This window comes from Gorilla gorilla, chromosome 10, assembly GCF_029281585.2.
Source record: "Gorilla gorilla gorilla isolate KB3781 chromosome 10, NHGRI_mGorGor1-v2.1_pri, whole genome shotgun sequence".
Taxonomy (NCBI): Eukaryota; Metazoa; Chordata; class Mammalia; order Primates; family Hominidae; genus Gorilla; species Gorilla gorilla.
In genome coordinates, this window is record NC_073234.2 from 79,509,762 (window position 1) to 79,527,759 (window position 17,998).

Consider the following 17,998-nt stretch of genomic DNA (forward strand, 5'->3'; position numbering starts at 1 on the left):
ATATATATCTGTAATATTCTCATAGCACACATTCTTTACCATTTAAAAATGATTACTATTTGTTCTTAGGCCTACTATTGTCAAACATTTACTTATTAATTTCTTCAAATTTGATCTTTATTATGTGCCCTGATTTTGAATCAATCAAGTTAAATTACTGACTAATAAAAAATATGACATACTGTTATGAAAGCAAGTCGAAACGATTTAAAATTGCGTATTTGGAAGAATACATCTCACTGAAAAAAAAAAAAAGAGTCTGAAATATGTATTATACCAAAAGAACATAATTTTCAGAGAACTCAGATATGGATTTTTTTGTTGCAAATCTTCTCATAAATTCTCCACAGTACTTCAGCTCTTCTCATTCCAATTTTCTTACTATTTTTCTGTTACTATGATAAACATCACAGTCACCTCTGACTTTTCCCTTTTCCAATATTGACTCTGTATAACATTCCTTTTGTATGTATTTGTATAGTGCCCACTGATGTTACCGATTAGCCCAAGACCTCATTCCTTCTCTAATTAATGTAACAGTTTCCAGCACCCTCTTCTGCCAGTTACAGAATTTTGGAGCCCAGAGGGACTATACTCAAGAAACGCAACCCTTAAAGCCATTATATTCTCTGCTTCTGGATCAATCCTCTTAAAACAGGCTCTTATTGTGTAGTTTTCTGATCAAAATCTTTCCATGGCTTACCACTACATACTGAGGACTCCTCAGCTTCTTTTGTTGAGCATTTAAGGCTGTCTATGCATTTTTTAAGGCCCCAATATGCTTTTTCAACTTTGTATTTTTCATTCATTGATTCAAAAATATTTTTTGAGCCCATTTATAATTTAAATGGTGCTAGGGCCTTGCTACAAAGATGAACAAGTCACAGCCTTGCCCTCTAACAGTCCCCAGTTTAAGGGAGGGGGTACAAGAGTGGTGGGAATGGGAGTGACGAGTACATGAAAATCTCATTAAGTATTGAGAGTAGGTGGTAACAGCGCCTGCCCAGGGAGCACTGAACTCAAGTGTCCAATCCTGCTGTGTAGCCAACTTGGCTTCATCAATGCTGACGTGGGCTGTCTTTTCTCTGCTTTTCTGTATACCCTAAATATATCTAGGCTTACAAAGCCTAGATCAGATGCCAAATAATCCATGGATTTTTCCTTAGTCTCCTACTCTTAAATATCTCTCATTTGAATTCCCATGGCATTTTAAAATTTCCTTTCCTATTCTAATCACAGCCCTGCTTGTATTAGAGAATCTCTCTCTTACTACAACTGCCTCTTAAAAGCAACAACTATGACATATATTTATATATCTCTAGACACATAAACCTAAAAAAAGCTTACAAAGGTGTTCAGTAAATGTTCCCCAGGCTAAAATAATGAATAATAATGTGTACAAAGTCAAAGGTAAAATAGAACAATGGCGGGAATTGACTATACAAACTGATTCTTCATACACTTGTAAAACTATTATACTACATAAATTACCGCAAAAATTAATGACAGTAGAAAGGAGGACTACCACTAACAAACTAGGATCCTGGGCTTACAGGGGTTAAGGAGATCTAACCACAAGGAGAAAAAAAAAGTTCTTAATTTGCCTTCATTAAAGACTAATTTTAGGTCTTTGGCTAATTAAATGAATACATTGTTTATGCTCCATACACTTTCGGCCCGAGTCTTGGAAAATACGTGGAACTTCCAAGAATTAAAGTTTCCATTAACGCAAGTGCCAAAATCAGGAGGCTTGACCTGTGGGAAAAAGCACATTTGTCTTCGCTGGCTCCTTTTCAAAAAGCTATAGATGTTTATTGTATAACCTTTTTTGTGCGCAAATGCTGTTTTATCATTCAGACCCATCTAGACAGAGGAAGAAGCTGCAACATTTCAGAAAGCAACCAATTACTGAGGACCGAATGACCTGGCCTTATCAGCGCTGAAGTGTTAACGGCCGTCCCTGTTTGGGGTAAAATTTCTTCATTGGGAGCCAGTCAGTGGTTTCTTTTTTTCTTTCTTTTCCTTAAGGGGCCGGGGGTGGTGGGGGGCAGTCGCTGTTTTGAGGTGTGTGTGTGTTTAATTCCCTGAGAACTAGCTTTGGCTGGTGAAGAAATACTTTACTATAGTGGGTTTCAGAACATCTTCCACCTGTATCTCTCCTAGCAGGTGGAAATTTAATGTAAAAAATTGTGTGTGCCCACAGCTTGAACGCTTTGGAAGAATATTTTCTGACCTCTCAGCTTTTATTCAGTCCGAAGTAGCCCAGTTATCACGAAGTAGCCCAGTTATCTACCTAGATTACAAAATAAAATTAAAATTAAATCTCCTTACGTCAGTGAACTTGGACTCAGAAAGTTCTCTCCCCTGAGCAGAGAGCCTTTTAAAGACTTGTGTGTCACGCTGGCGGCAGGGGGTCGCGGCTACTGGAAAGGAGCTGGCTCTGCAGGTCCCGCCCTCCCCCGGGTCGTCCCTCCCTCTGGCCTGCTCCCTACCTCCCGGGGACTTGCGCTCGCCCCCTCCCCGCCCGCCCCCTACTCCGCGACAACGTCGGCTTCCGAGGTCTGGCGTGCGTCAAAGCCCTAACTGGGAGGCTGATTTGTGGAGCATCGCCCCCCCACCCCGCCCCCCCAGTCCCTCCTCCTTCCACTGAAGTGGCCAAGGGAGTTGAGCTGAGCAGGGGGAGGGGAAGATCTACACCCATCCCCCTTCCTCTAGCCCTCCCTGCGTTTAGATTCAGTTGCACCTTTTATTATTTTAACTCTTCTCCTTAGGACACGCAGCCCCCAATTTGTACCTCCGGCCTGGGCGGCCCCTGGTCCCGCGCGCCAGCATGGGAGAGCGAGGGACCTGCCCGCGGCCCGCCGGCGTGTGCAAAGAGGTCCAGCCGCCGCGCCCGCTACCCGGAGTCTGTAAGTTTCAAAGCTGCTCCGGGGGAGGGGAGGGGGGAGGCTGTCCGTGTTCCCGTAAATGATTTAAAATGCAAAACACCGCAGAGGCTTGCAGTGATGGATGGACTTTTCGGGGCACACTCCCTACTGCAACCCGCAGGCTGTTGTCTTGGGTTCCCCCCCGCTCCCCGCACCTTGTATTTCCTTCGTTGTAAAAAAAAAAAAAAAAGAAAAAAAGTTTTCAATTTATAATATTATGATTTCCACAGGAACCTTTTTAACTCTTTTTAGATGCAACTCATACTTCTTTCGCATTTAAAATAATTCTTATAACTTATAAATTCTATAGCACACCACTTATTATAATTTTGTCAGATTACACGTTATTTAGACTGCGCAAGGAGTCATGGCCTTTGCTTACTTCTAAAAATAACGGAGGAAGAATTTTCTCTCTTTACTTTTAATATTGCTACATCATCTAAGTACTTTAATAAGTAGATCGTGCACCCAACTGGTCTTAATCTTCATGACTGACGCCACGTGCTGTAGCCTTGCACTAATTTACAGACGCGGTTAATCGCAGAGAATTATCTTTGAGCCTGCTGTTTACCGGAAGGCTCCTGGTTTTGTTTAACTAAGGCTATGTCCATATGTACTCAGAATAAGAAAAATTGAAACAGTTCTTTTTATTAAAACCAAGTAATTTTTCTGAGATCCCAGAACTCAAGCACAAGCTAGATTCATGTCTGGGTTAGTAAAAATCACATTTCTGGTTTTGCATGTCACCTCGCACATGTACAGACATATCCTTGAATACAAGGACCCAAGAGGTGAGGATAGGGTGGGTTTTTAAGTTTTTAATGAATGTTTCCCTCGTGCAGGAGGACGGGTGTCCAGGGACGGAGAGGCAGGTGAGAGGGAGGTGGCTAAGCTGGCTATGGTGACAGGACGATGTTGGCCAGAAAGAGTATCATCCCGGAGGAGTATGTGCTGGCGCGCATCGCCGCAGAGAACCTGCGCAAGCCGCGCATCCGAGACCGCCTCCCCAAAGCCCGCTTCATCGCCAAGAGCGGGGCCTGCAACCTGGCGCATAAGAACATCCGTGAGCAAGGACGCTTTCTACAGGACATCTTCACCACCTTGGTGGACCTGAAATGGCGCCACACGCTGGTCATCTTTACCATGTCCTTCCTCTGCAGCTGGCTGCTGTTCGCTATCATGTGGTGGCTGGTGGCCTTTGCCCATGGGGACATCTATGCTTACATGGAGAAAAGTGGAATGGAGAAAAGTGGTTTGGAGTCCACTGTGTGTGTGACTAATGTCAGGTAAGAATGTAGTGGGATGAGGCAGGGGTTGAAAACAGTAGAGAAAAAATGTCAAAATGCCCTTTCTCTTATCGTTCTGTTATTTAATTGAAAGTGAAATAAAGGGTTTGTTTTAGAATCTTCAGAAACAAAAAAGCACAATAAAGAACAACACCTAACACAGTAAGTATTTTTTAAATGCAGCTTTATGGAGAAGAGTCTCTGAAAACCTGAGCTTCAGTCCTTTGGACTAGCCTTGAAAATGTTATACCAGTTATCAAAAAAAAATTGTAATTCAAAGGATTACACAGAGTGCTTTACTCCAAAAGCGCACACATTGAGTTCAGTATGAAAAAGCTGTTGTCCATAGTTTCAGTGCCCACAGGTAAATATCTCTGATCAACAAAAAATATTGTGCTAGTGGACATTTTTCTATGACTCTTCTAACCCATGACATTTTCAGAAATAATAAGAAAAAAATGGGAAGGCCCTAGGGGGAGAGTGTCCTAGATTAAAAATCTACTAAAAAATGAAATAAATATCATCCCTTCTTTATCGAGATTATCATAACATAGCTGATTGCTTGCACTGGATTCAGAAATTAAAAGTTATGCTAAGATTCAGAACTAGAAATTGCTAATTTTTAATGACAATTAGTCCAAAATTTTATGGAAGGGGTTATATAGAAGCAATTTAATTTTGTACTCTTCTTTCAAAGTTTAAATAGAATAGGGACAAGATAGTTCTTAGATTACCTAACTTTGGCTTCTTTCTCATATCATAAGTATCTCAAAGATAGGTAAATTGAATTTGATTTCAGTGATTCACCTCTCTTGCTTTCACATGGTTTAAGAACATTTAGTTGAGGTGATTTGTTTCTTTGTTTTTTTCGGGGGGAGGTGGAAAGAGATAAATTATATCAATTACCAAGATGTTCACTGTGAAGCAAAAGAGTAGTAATAATACTGGAAAATTTTCCAAAACATTTTTAAAAGAACATTTTAAATTCACATAATTCACAAAGCAAAGAAACTTGAAAAAGCATTATGATACCAGGAAACTGTAAAGAATGGGACCTCTAGAGACCCTGAAACCTTATTAAGCTAGCATATCACTGCAGAAAGTGGACCCCAGACTGTGAACTTGTCCACCCTTCCATTTGCTAAGTAACTACAATGCCAGCCTTTCAAGGAGGAAGGCAGCATTAGTGCGCAGAGATCACACACCACAGATTTCAGCTCAAATTCTGAGCAGCAAAAACTGTACTGAATTGATCTATTGCTTTTAATATTGATTAGATATTATTTTCTTTTTTCAAACTTCTCACAAACTGTTGTCTCAAAGAAAATGCAGCTGGAAAACATAGATCATCAGCATACCAGATATAAAGAAAACACAATACTTAAAATATCCGTTAAAACGTTCAATAGATACTCTAAGATCAAATATCATTATCTATAATATATATCTTTAAGAAACTTACTGGCACTGATAATTGGTGAATCATTTTCATATCAAAATAAATTTTTAATCTAAATTATATGATACTGATAAAAAGAGAAAAAAGAAATGGTAACAGCAAACCTTAAAAATCTTCATTCTCTCCCAATGAGAATGTAAAAGGTGACTAATAATAATTCTAATTCTTTGCATTTTTCCCTTTGTGAATTCAATGTCCAACCATATCACTAAAATTGGAAACAACATTTTTCATTGAATATTCACCAGTATTTCCAAATAATGTTTGACCATTCTTCTTTTAGGGTGACTCATTTTCTCCTCCATGTATTTTCTCCTGCAAGGAGTCTCTTTGACTCCATTTAATATGAGTCAAAAAATAGACCAATATATTTCCTCTTTCTCGATATTATCCAGCCTACCTCTTTCTGTAACAGAACAAAGAAACAGCTAAACACTTTCATCTCTTGAGATTGTTTAGCATAGCAAGTGTCAGTAAAAAGCTGGGTCTTGTACCATATGTAATATTTAGAATTCATAAACAATATACAAAATGTGGCTCATGAATAGTCTCTTAAACCATTAAAACAAACTATTTGGGATATTTATCATTAGACTGCTCTCTGAGGTATGGATACATTATCAGAAATCAGTGTTGTATCCATACCCCTTCTCTGGGGTCCATTTTTATTCTTGCCATGTTTTGGGGCTATACCAGATATCTTTTTGTGGGTAGTTAGTGCAATAGGCAATTACTGTAGTTTTCCATGAATCATTTTAGCAACAAAAGAGAAAGGCAACTTTCGCACTTCACTTAAAAGCTAATCAAAAGAATGATCCATGTATTCTTGCTTATCCCTCATAATTTTCTACCAAAGTGCACTGTATATGCCAAGTACTCAAATGTTTAAACATTTTTCTCACCTGCTGTCTGTAGCATTAATAAATAGGTAATACTTTGAGAGATTGCTAATGTGTAGGCTTGTCTTCTATAAAGTTAGAGAAGTTTGAAATTGGGGTTGGGGGCAAAGATAGAACTAATATTGTTTCCATGAAGAAGCCACAGCAGTACTCGTTGTGAAATTAAGTGTTATAAATTGATAGTAACAAATGTGGTGCTTCCCATATGGGAGTAAATCAGAATCCCCTGAGAACTTTTCAAAAGCATCTTACCCAGATCCAACCTCAGCCGACCAAATCAATGTCTATTCACTAAGATAGGGAGTAGATGTGCAATTTGAAAAAGCTTCCCAAGAAAATCCTACAACTTCTTGGTTCCTTCCCTCTGCTTCTTTCACAGGATTAGGCCAAAGTGAGAAAATTCAAGTTAGTATAATATTAATTACAGGTATACCTTAGAGATATTGCAGTTTTGGTTCCAGACCATTGCAATAAAGCAAATATCAAAATAAAGACAGTTACACAAACCTTTTGTTTCCCAGTGCATATAAAACATTTATATTATATTGTAATCTAGTAAGTGTGTAATACCATTATGGCTGAAAAATGTACACATCTCAATTCAAAAAATATTTTAATGCTAAAAAATGCTAATGATCATCTGAGCCTTCTGCAAGATGTGGTCTTTTTGCTGGTGGAGGGGCTAGCCTCGATACTGATGGCTGCTGATTGATCTGGGTAGTGGTTGCTCAAGGTTGGGGTGGCTGTGGCAACTTCTTAAAATATGACAATGAAGAGTTTGCTGCATCAATTGACTTTTCTTTTCACAAAAGATTTATCTGTAATGTGTGATGCTGTTTGATAGCATTTTACCCACAGTAGAACTTCTTTCAAAACTGGAGTTAATCTTCTCAAAACCTGCCACTGCTTTATCAACTAAATTTATGTAATCTTCTGAATTCTTTGTTGTCATTTCAACAGTGTTCACAGCATCTTCACCAAGAGTAGATTCCATCTCAAGAAACCACTTTCGTTGCTTGTCCAGAAGAAGCAACTCCTCATTCATCCAAGTTTTATCATGAGATTGCAGCAATTCAGTCACACCTTCAGAATGCCCTTGTAATTCTAATTCTCTTGCTATTTCTACCACATGTACAGTGACTCCCTCCACTGAAGTATTGAACCCCTCAAACTCATTCATGAGAATTAGAATGAACTTCTTCCCAACTCCTGTTAATGTTAATATTCTGACCTCCTCCCATGAATCACAAATGTTCTTAATGGCATCTAGAATGGTGAATCCTTTCCAGATGGTTTTAAATTTACTTTGCCCAGCTCCATCACAGGACTCACTATCTATGTCAGCAATAGCCTTATGAAATGTAAATTTCTTAAGTAATAGGCCTTGAAAGTCGAAATTACTCCCTGACTCATGGCTGTAGAATGGATGTTGTGTTAATAAGCATAAAAACAGCAATCAACTCCTTCTACATCTCCATCAGAGCACTTGAGTGACTAGGAGCATTGTCAATGGGCAGTAATATTTTGGAGGAATCTTTTTTTCTGAGCAGTAAGTCTCAGCAGTGGGCTTCAAATATTTAATAAATCATGCTGCAGACAGATATGCTGTCCTCTAGCCTTTATAGTTCTACTTATAGAGCATAGGCAGAGTCAATTTAGCATAATACTTTGGGGCTCTAGGATTTTCAGAGTGATCAATGACCATTGGCTTCAACTTGATGTTACCAGCTGCATTAGTTCCTAACAAGAGTTAGCCTGAACTTTGATGCTTTGAAGCCAGGCATTGACTTCTATCTAGCTATGAAAGTCCTGGGTAACATCTTCTTCCAATAGAAGGCTGTTTCATTTTCAACACTGAAAATCTGTTGTTTAGTGCAGCCACCTTTACTAATTTTCTTAGCTGGATCTTTTGGATAACTTGCTGCAGCTCCTCCATCAGTACTTGGTGCTTCACCTAGCACTTTTCTGTTTTGAAGGTGGCTTCTTTTCTTAAGCCTCCTGAACCAATCTCTTCTAGCTTTAAACTTTTCTTTTGCAGCTTCCTCACCTCTCATCCTTCATAGAATTGAAGAGAGTTAGGGCCTTGCTCTAATTCAGGCTTTGGCTTAGGGGAATGTTGTGACCTAGTTGGTCTTTTATCCAGACCACTCAAATTTTCTGCATCTCAGCAATGAGGCTATTTTGCTGTCTTATCATTTGTGTCTTCACTGGAGTAGCACTTTGAATTTTTTTCAAAACTTTTTCTTTCCACTGTTCACAACCTGGCTGTTTGGCACAACAGGCCTAAACTTTGGCCTATCGTGGCTTTTGACTTGCCTTCCTCACCAGCTTAATCATTTTTGCTTTTGATTTAAAGTGACAGACAGCGAATATTTCCTTTACTCGAACACTTAGTGTTCTTTGTAGGGCTATTAACTGACCTAATTTCAATAGTGCTGTGTCTCAGGGAATAGGAAATCCTGATGAAAAGGGAAGAAACAAGGGAACAGCTGGTCAGTGGAGGACTCAGAACACACACATTTATCGATTGTTTGCCATCTTATATGGGCATGGCTCATGGTGCCCCAAACTAGGGGTTCCCAATCCTTGGGCTGCAGACCAGTACTAGTCTGTGGCCTGTTAGAAACCAGGTCACATAGCAGGAGGTGAGCAGTGGGGGAGCAAACATTACCTCCTGAGCTCTGCCTCCTGTCACATCAGTGGGGGCATTAGATTCTAATAGGAGTGTGAACCCTACGGTGAACTGCGAAGGTGAGGGATCTAGGCTGCGGGCTCCTTGTAAGAATCTAATTCCTGATGATCTGAGGTGGAACAGTTTCATCTCGAAACCATTTTCCCCCCCACACACCCCCCAGTATTGTCTTCTACAAAACCAGTCCCTGTTGCCAAAAAGGCTGGGGACTGCTGCCCTAAACAATTACAATAATGACATCAAATATCACTAATCACACATCATGGTAACTGATGTAATAATAATGAAAAAGTTTGAAATCTTGTGAGAATTACCAAAATGTGACGCACAGACACAAAGTGAGAACATGCTTTTGAAAAAATTGTGCTAATAGACTGGCTGGCTGAAGTTTGCCACAGGCCTTCAATTTATAAAAATGCGGTATCTGCAAAATACATTACAGCAGAGTAATAAAATAAGGCATATCTGTATGTGATCTTGACACAGTCATTTACTAGTTTCTGCCCCTAGTTCTCCCTTTAATCATTTCAGTATTCTCCAGAACACCTAGAGTAGTGCTCCCCAACCTTTTTGGAGCCAGGGACTGGTTTTGCAGAAGGCAGTTTTTCCACTGATGGAGGTGGGGGATGGGGATGGTGTGGGGATAAAACTGTCCCACTTCAGATCATGAGGCATTAGATTCTCATAAGGAGGGATAACCTATATCTCCCACATGTGCAATTCACAATAAGGTTCGCTATACTATGAGAATCCAGTGCCTCCACTAACCTGACTGGAGGCAGACCTCTGGCGGTAATGCTGGCTTACCCACTACTCACCTCCTGCTGTGTGGCCTGGTTCCTGACAAGCCATGGACCAGCACTGGTCCCTGGCCTGGGGGGGGTGGGGTTGGAGACCCCTGACTTAACAAAATTAGATCATCAATAAGACACTTTTCTTTCCAAATGGAAAACCATTCCCTTCTATTGAAAATACTAGTTGTTTGGAATAATGTGTTTTATACTAGTTTTTTTTAGCACTGTGCTATTTCTATATGAGACACAAAATAAGTATTAGCTAATGAATATGATTTTAAAGATTATAAATAATAAATTCATTCAGTAATCAGTACCTTCCATATGACTTAAGTCTCCTAAACATAGATACGCAATAAATAATAAACATCTACCTGGTAGAAAGTTTTACAAAGTAAACTGTGCCTTTGTGAAAGTGAAGTTATTTCGCAAGGTAAAATATGCATATATATGAAAATATATTAATCTTTTACACAATTAGGCCTATCACTATGTGACCTATGAAACATTAATAGAATGTTAATAGAATTAGGCCTTAGCTTAAAGGAACTTAATTAATAGAATGTTAATCTCCAGAAGTCTGGAGGTAGATGCATGCAAGAGAGAGAGAGACTATTCTAAACACAGTTTAGAATTAGGCATTTTACAAGTTTAAGTTGGCTAGTCTTTCTGCAAGCATTTAATAGTCTTTGGCGGAAGAAAATGAAAAGCTCAGCTTGGCATATTTCATTATTCAAAATGTGACCTGATGGTGTTCTTTTCTGATATCATTCCTCACAGGTCTTTCACTTCTGCTTTTCTCTTCTCCATTGAAGTTCAAGTTACCATTGGGTTTGGAGGGAGGATGATGACAGAGGAATGCCCTTTGGCCATCACGGTTTTGATTCTCCAGAATATTGTGGGTTTGATCATCAATGCAGTCATGTTAGGCTGCATTTTCATGAAAACAGCTCAGGCTCACAGAAGGGCAGAAACTTTGATTTTCAGCCGCCATGCTGTGATTGCCGTCCGAAATGGCAAGCTGTGCTTCATGTTCCGAGTGGGTGACCTGAGGAAAAGCATGATCATTAGTGCCTCCGTGCGCATCCAGGTGGTCAAGAAAACAACTACACCTGAAGGGGAGGTGGTTCCTATTCACCAACTGGACATTCCTGTTGATAACCCAATCGAGAGCAATAACATTTTTCTGGTGGCCCCTTTGATCATCTGCCACGTGATTGACAAGCGCAGCCCCCTGTATGACATCTCAGCAACTGACCTGGCCAACCAAGACTTGGAGGTCATAGTTATTCTGGAAGGAGTGGTTGAAACTACTGGCATCACCACACAAGCACGAACCTCCTACATCGCTGAGGAGATCCAATGGGGCCACCGCTTTGTGTCCATTGTGACTGAGGAAGAAGGAGTGTATTCTGTGGATTACTCCAAATTTGGCAACACTGTTAAAGTAGCTGCTCCACGGTGCAGTGCCCGAGAGCTGGATGAGAAACCTTCCATCCTTATTCAGACCCTCCAAAAGAGTGAACTGTCTCATCAAAATTCTCTGAGGAAGCGCAACTCCATGAGAAGAAACAATTCCATGAGGAGGAACAATTCTATCCGAAGGAACAATTCTTCCCTCATGGTACCAAAGGTGCAATTTATGACTCCAGAAGGAAATCAAAACACATCGGAATCATGACAGCAAGATAACCCCAAGGCAGTCTTTTATCAAGTTTTGATGGTTTATGCCGGGCACTGCCAGACTGAACCAGAGCTGGAACACAATAACGTGTCCTTCTACATTTTATTACACTAAATGATATTCATATTCAAGCAACAGCACTTTCTGTAGTAATAAAAAGTAACACACAAAGTGGAGGATTCATGGCTTACGCTTGTTTCATACGTGTAGAATTCGCAGTGATATACTTAAGTTATGTGCAGGGGTGGGTATGCTCTTGTTTCTCTCAATTTGAAACACAAGAATTACACTAATAGTAACAGGCCTTGAGCACAAAATTTGGTCAAGAAATGAGTCTGTTTGAAATGCTTAGTTGGTGAAACCACAGATCGCTGTGTTACTAATGATCACTCTGGAAATGCAAATAGAATAGGAGGGGAAAAAACAAAATCATGTTAATGCGTTTTGTACATCAGCCTTCTCCTGTCTCCATGATACTGCATTTGGTAGGAAGCCTGAGGCAAAAACTGCTTAAGTGGATCTGTTTGTAAGTGGATTCAGTTCATTCACTTTGTCTGTTGGTGACTCCTGAAGGTTTCCTGGTCCATCTCATTGCAGCCTGTTGGGCAGAGCTGGACAAGGTGTCTTTGGAGGAAAGCTAAGTCTTGTCTCATTTAGGACTGCGTTCCCCACAGTGACAGTCACTTCCTTCAGCGTCTCACTTCTTCTTCTAGAATCCCCACAGGGAAATACTGTATTGAATATTTTATTAAAACATTTTCTTTGTACTCACTGTAGTTTTGTGATTCCTCTTTCACAAAATCATCCCAAGTGAAAACTCAAGATGTTTTTAGAGCCATGTGAAAGAGATGTCAAAGTGATAACACTCACTCTGAGATTCCTCTCTCTCAAGTCTGTTTGCTCCAAAACTAGCTTGTTTTTTTGCTTTGTTTTGATTTTATTTCAGGTTTTAAAATGTCCTCTTGGTTTTTCAATCTAAGCCTGACATACCATAAAAATCCTATAAGCTTTTTTGTTTTATCTTCAATCTCCCATCTTAAAACTATACTTCCTTCCCAGTAGTATCTGAATTTAGGCTTGGCATTTATAGATTTAGCATCATCTCATTTGCTAAAGTGAGATTTTCTATCAAAGCTTCATTTAAGCATATTTAGTGCCTGCTTCTTCAAGGAAGGGATGAGACAGGAGAGAGAAGTACTAGGTTAATAAACTATATATGGTTTTATTCTTACATTTTATAGCTAAACATCAGAAAGCTGAGCTATTGTGAAATCTTTCACACAGATTTGGGGGTTTGTATTTATGAACATTGAAATAGGTAATTATGAAATGTTCTATCTTAAGACTCATGATTCCAACCAGGTGAACAGAAACTGTTTATCAGGTCATTGAGTTAATCATTCCTGAAAGGGTTCTAACTGTTCCTCTGAACTCCAGACTCACAGATCAAACAGGCACCTGAGGCTCCACTTGGAGATTGAACAAGCATTTCAAACTTACTAGGTCTAAAACCAAACGCTTCATTCTCACTCACAAAAGCTGCCCTCCTCCCAGTCTTTCTTCCAATCACTCAGGCATCAAGTCATGACCTGGAAGTCATTCTTGCTGCCTCTTTCATACCCTACATGCCATCCATTAGCAATTACCTCTCGGCTCTGCCTTCAAAATATATCCAGAATATGACCAATTCTCTTTACTCCACTACTTCCTTCATAGTCCAAGCAAGGATACTGTATATATGCATGCATCTGTACCAATTGTTTGAATATTAAAACATTTCTGTCTAGGTTGCTGAAGACTATCTTAATAAAACTTAACCCAACAGCAACTACGGAGGTGGATATCAGACCTCAAAGCAGTTCTGGAACAGATGCAGGTTCCCGCCTTCCCACCCCAGGGCAGCTGAGCAGACCCAGAGGCAGCTGCCACACCATCCAGCAATAAGAACATGGATAGTGCCTTCCTGCTGCTCAGTAGTAGCCCAACTTTGTAGAGGTGACACAGGCTGTGCAGCAGGTGATGTCAGGACATAGTGGAGCTGAGATGCAAAATTTCTGAGTCCAGGGTCTAGAGAATTCCCTGGCACCAGGGGCAAAGCTAGCTATGGAGTACGGGAAGTTCCCCCAGCCACTTTCCAGCTGCAAATAAACGCTGAGTGTCAAGGACCTAATGACTGTCAATATAATGGGCACGTCAACGAAAGGTTATGAGGGGCTCCCTATGTCAAGCTGTGGCTCAGACAGGGACATCATTTAGCTAGAGACAGCCACACCAAACAAAAGGTTCTATCAACAATTTCTAAAAGTCTGAAAATGTTTTAGAGAGTATTAAAATGATTTTCTGACCTATTTTTGCTAAAACATATTTCACTGGGCAAGCAATTTTGAGAACTACATAGTTTTAGAAGATAAGATGGACTCTGTACATATATATGTGTACATGTATGATTTTGACTTACATATTGTGTTTAAATATTATTTTATATTCAGTATTTTGGTTCTCTGCTTCTACCCTTTTTTCTACCTCCATAATTCATACAGCAGCCACAATATTTTTTTAAATCACAAGTCAAACTACATGACACCTCTTCTTAAAGCCCTCTTCTGCCTTTTTCATTTTCTTTTTTTTTTTTTTTCTTTTTTGCAGACAGAGTCTCACTCTGTCGCCCAGGCTAGAGTGCAGTGGCACGATCTCAGCTCACTGCAACCTCTGCTTCCCAGGTTCAACAGATTCTTGTGCCTCAGCCTCCTGAGTAGCTGGGATTACAGGCGCGTGCCACCACGCCTGGCTAATTTTTTGTATTTTTAGTAGAGCCGGGGTCTTACCATGTGGCCCAGGCTAGTCTCAAACTCCTGAGCTCAGACAATCTGCCCACCTCGGCCTCCCAAAGTGCTAGGATTACAGGTGTGAACCACCGTGCCCAGCCCTTTTTATTTTTCTTAAAATGCAAACCAAAATCCTTACCAAGGCCAACAAGCCACTACATCTCATTGTTAGCGCTCTTCCCCTCAGAGACTCCTACACTTTACCACACTGGCCTTTCTGCTTTTTGAGAAAGAGACATATGGCTCCTGCATCATAGATTTGCTTCTACCTGGAGAGTTTTCCCTCAGAAAGCCTCATGAGTCTCCCCTGTCATTATTTAGTCTCTGCTCGAGTGTCACCTCGTGAGGAAGTACGGTGTAATAGTTATGAAAACAGACCCAGAAGCCAGACTCCCTAGGTGTCAATTTCAATGTTAACATTTAGCATCTGTAAGGCCTTGACAAAATTAACTTCTTTGTGCCTCAGTTTCCCCATATATAAAATCAGAATGATTATAGTATCTACCTCACAAATTTGTTGTGAGGATTAAGTGAGTTAACATATATAAAGGGCTTAAAAGAGTATAATTCATTGGCCCAGGACAAACACTTGAAATAAAGGATTTCCTTTATTTCAAAAAGGGCAAAAGGCAATAAAAGAAAAAAAAAGGATTACCTTCAACTAATTTGCTTCTTAGTAAATGACTGAGTCAATGCATTACTCTTCTTCTCTAGGACAGAGATAAAAGCACTTTGCAACATGAATCTGATCTCTTAAAACCTCTGCAGCAGAGGCCCTTATATCTGCCCACTCCCAGTTGCTTTTCCTGATCCTTTGACACCTTTAACAGACACTTGCCTGTCCTCAAACATTGTCATGTGTAAAATACTACAACGTGTAAAAAGGAAACATTTTGCATACAGAGATTTCTGCTTGCACTTGTCTATCATTTATTTATTCATTTAGTAATATATATTGAATGTCTGCCATGTCTGACATTTATCATCTGGCAAAAATAACTAGGTGTGTCTATTTTCTTTAAGGAGAAGCAGAAATTGATAGCCCGAGTACATGCTGATTCTGGTAGTAAGTAATCAGAGATGGAAAGTATCAGGTAAGAAAAACTGGAATACATGCCAGAATTTGAAAAGAGACACTTTCATCTCAAAATCAAAATCAAAACATACTGCTAGTTACTGAGCAGGCATGGGAAGACAACGGAAGACCTAGAACTGTCGCACATACAGCTTTGCTGAGAGCTGGATGAGAAAATAGAATATTGTCCTTAGAACTATCATTTTTCCTGCTTTATCCCCATACCATAGTTTTATTCGACAATTCCTTATTGTTTGCATCTCAGCTCAAGACTCTCTCTAAAGAAAATCATTGTTGCCCTTGCTCACAGACATTTCTAAATATCCCTGGCCAAAATGTTCTGACACATAAGTGTGTCTCAGAACCAACAGTTTCCCAGCAGCTGAAGGAAATGACCTTAGTTCCCAAAGAAAGTCTAACTTGCAGAAAAGTTACTCGCTTAATGAACATAGGGCAGCATTTTCTCCCCTCCAATATTTGGATTCATTTTGTTGTTGTTGTTTAGCGACTTGGCATTCATGGAGCCAGAAGTTTTCCCTTTGATAATAAATCAATTGTAGATAAAGAAGAAAGAATGAAAAGATATCTACATCTCCTGGGGCTCCCACTCCCAACTTTTGTTATTTTCAGCATGGAAGGTAGAGGCAGAACTGTAGTTAGTGTCTCCAAGGACCAGTGCATTAAAGTAACCATAACAAATCCTACAGGCTGTTTAAGAGGAAACCCAAGGGCCATGCTCTTCCCATGATCTTTATGCACAATTCTCATCAATGGTGATGGGAATTTCCCCACAGACCTAGGAAGGATGTGACTCTTAATTACACCCCTTGATAATCGCACTGATTCAAGTTTAAGTTCAAGAAAATCTTAATCAGTCTTTAACTTCAGATCAAAATATTATGTTGGAGCCCACTTTCATTTTAGGTTATTTACATCTTCATGAATACTCTTTTCAAGAAGTGTTCCAGTTCTCATGAAGATTTTCTTGGCTGTACCATATGGCACTCCTTCCTCCACTCCAATACTCCCTGGGGTAGTTGGAATGAAACTATTGCCTACATTGAGTTTATCTTAATTATTTGAAGGAACAAAAATATTACAGCTAGATTTCCACATACTATTGGATTGCTTCAGTGGGTATGGAAAAGTGGAGGCTAAAACAGTTGTCTGTAAAACTGAAGTTTATAGTACTTCAAAAGGCTTCACTTATTTGCCATTGATTGTTAAAGAAAGTTCACATTCTTTACACATGATAGTCAAGACTCTTTGTGGTTTGATTCCAACACACCTTTCCTGCCTGGTTTTCTAACCCTACCCACAACACCTTATGAAGCTTCAAGTTTATTGAATGCTTCACTCACATTCTGCAAGTTGCTGAGATTGAAATTCTGTGCTTTCTCTAACACTACAAACTACTATTTTTACAAAACCTTCTCAAATTCTCCACCTAAATCACTCCTTTTTTTAATCCCTACAACGTTTACCTCTATTTATTGGTTATTTCATAATAACTGGTATTATATAGCTTTTGAATATCCTAGACATCTCTCTCCACTGGATTGTAAGTCCTTTCCCCAAATTACTTATCACTGTGCTTGCCTAAAATAGATGGTGATAGTAGCCTGATAGTTACCACCCCAAAATCCATTATTCATTTTCCTTCATAGAAACAGAGTTTAAGCTGGGCATATGAATATCCAGCGAGAGATTACACATTCCCAGTAGCTATGTCAGTTACTTACGGTCATGTGCCAAATCTGGGGCTCAATGTCCTGTGAACAGAAGCTAGTGGACCACTTTCAATTCTTGATTTTAAAAACTCTGAGTTTGTGTGTCTTGACCTTTTGCACGTTCCGTGGAGTGAGCACATGTGTGATGGAAATCCAGCTTTGACCAGGCTGATGAAGATAAAACCTGTGGAGTAAATAAGATAGAAGTAACTGGCACAGCAAATCACTTTGTGCAACAGGGCCTTGCAAGCCTGGGCTTCCTAATTTTAGCCAGTTACACAGATGAGAATAAACATCTACTTTATTTTGGTAGGTTTTTGGCTTTTTTTTTTTTTTTGACTGCTTGTTTGCATGTTTTCTTACTACACTACAGTTTGGCCTCTATTCTGAATAATAAAAGTGCTAAATTATCAAATGCAAAGGTAACCCACAGAATGGCAGAAGATATCTTCAATTTCATATTCTACAAAAATTCATCTCTAGAATGTATAAAAAACTCTCAGAAATCAGTAAGATAAACTTGGGCACCCAAATAGAAATAATTGACAAACAACAGGAAAAAATTACATCACAAAAAAGAGAATCCAGAAAGCCAACACACATATCCAAAGGTACTTGATCTCAGTA

At 39.6% G+C, this 17,998-nt stretch overlaps 1 protein-coding gene across 1 annotated transcript; it reads left to right on the forward strand.

Annotated features, from left to right (window-relative positions):
• Positions 1-2,233: 2,233 nt before the first annotated feature.
• On the forward strand, positions 2,234-11,912 carry KCNJ8 (potassium inwardly rectifying channel subfamily J member 8). The gene is made up of 3 exons (XM_004052858.4): positions 2,234-2,909; positions 3,770-4,213; positions 10,838-11,912. Exons 2-3 carry the CDS (start codon positions 3,840-3,842, stop codon positions 11,736-11,738), a joined length of 1,275 nt encoding a protein of 424 aa, XP_004052906.3. The 5' UTR covers positions 2,234-2,909; positions 3,770-3,839; the 3' UTR covers positions 11,739-11,912.
• The last annotated feature ends 6,086 nt before the right edge of the window (positions 11,913-17,998 follow it).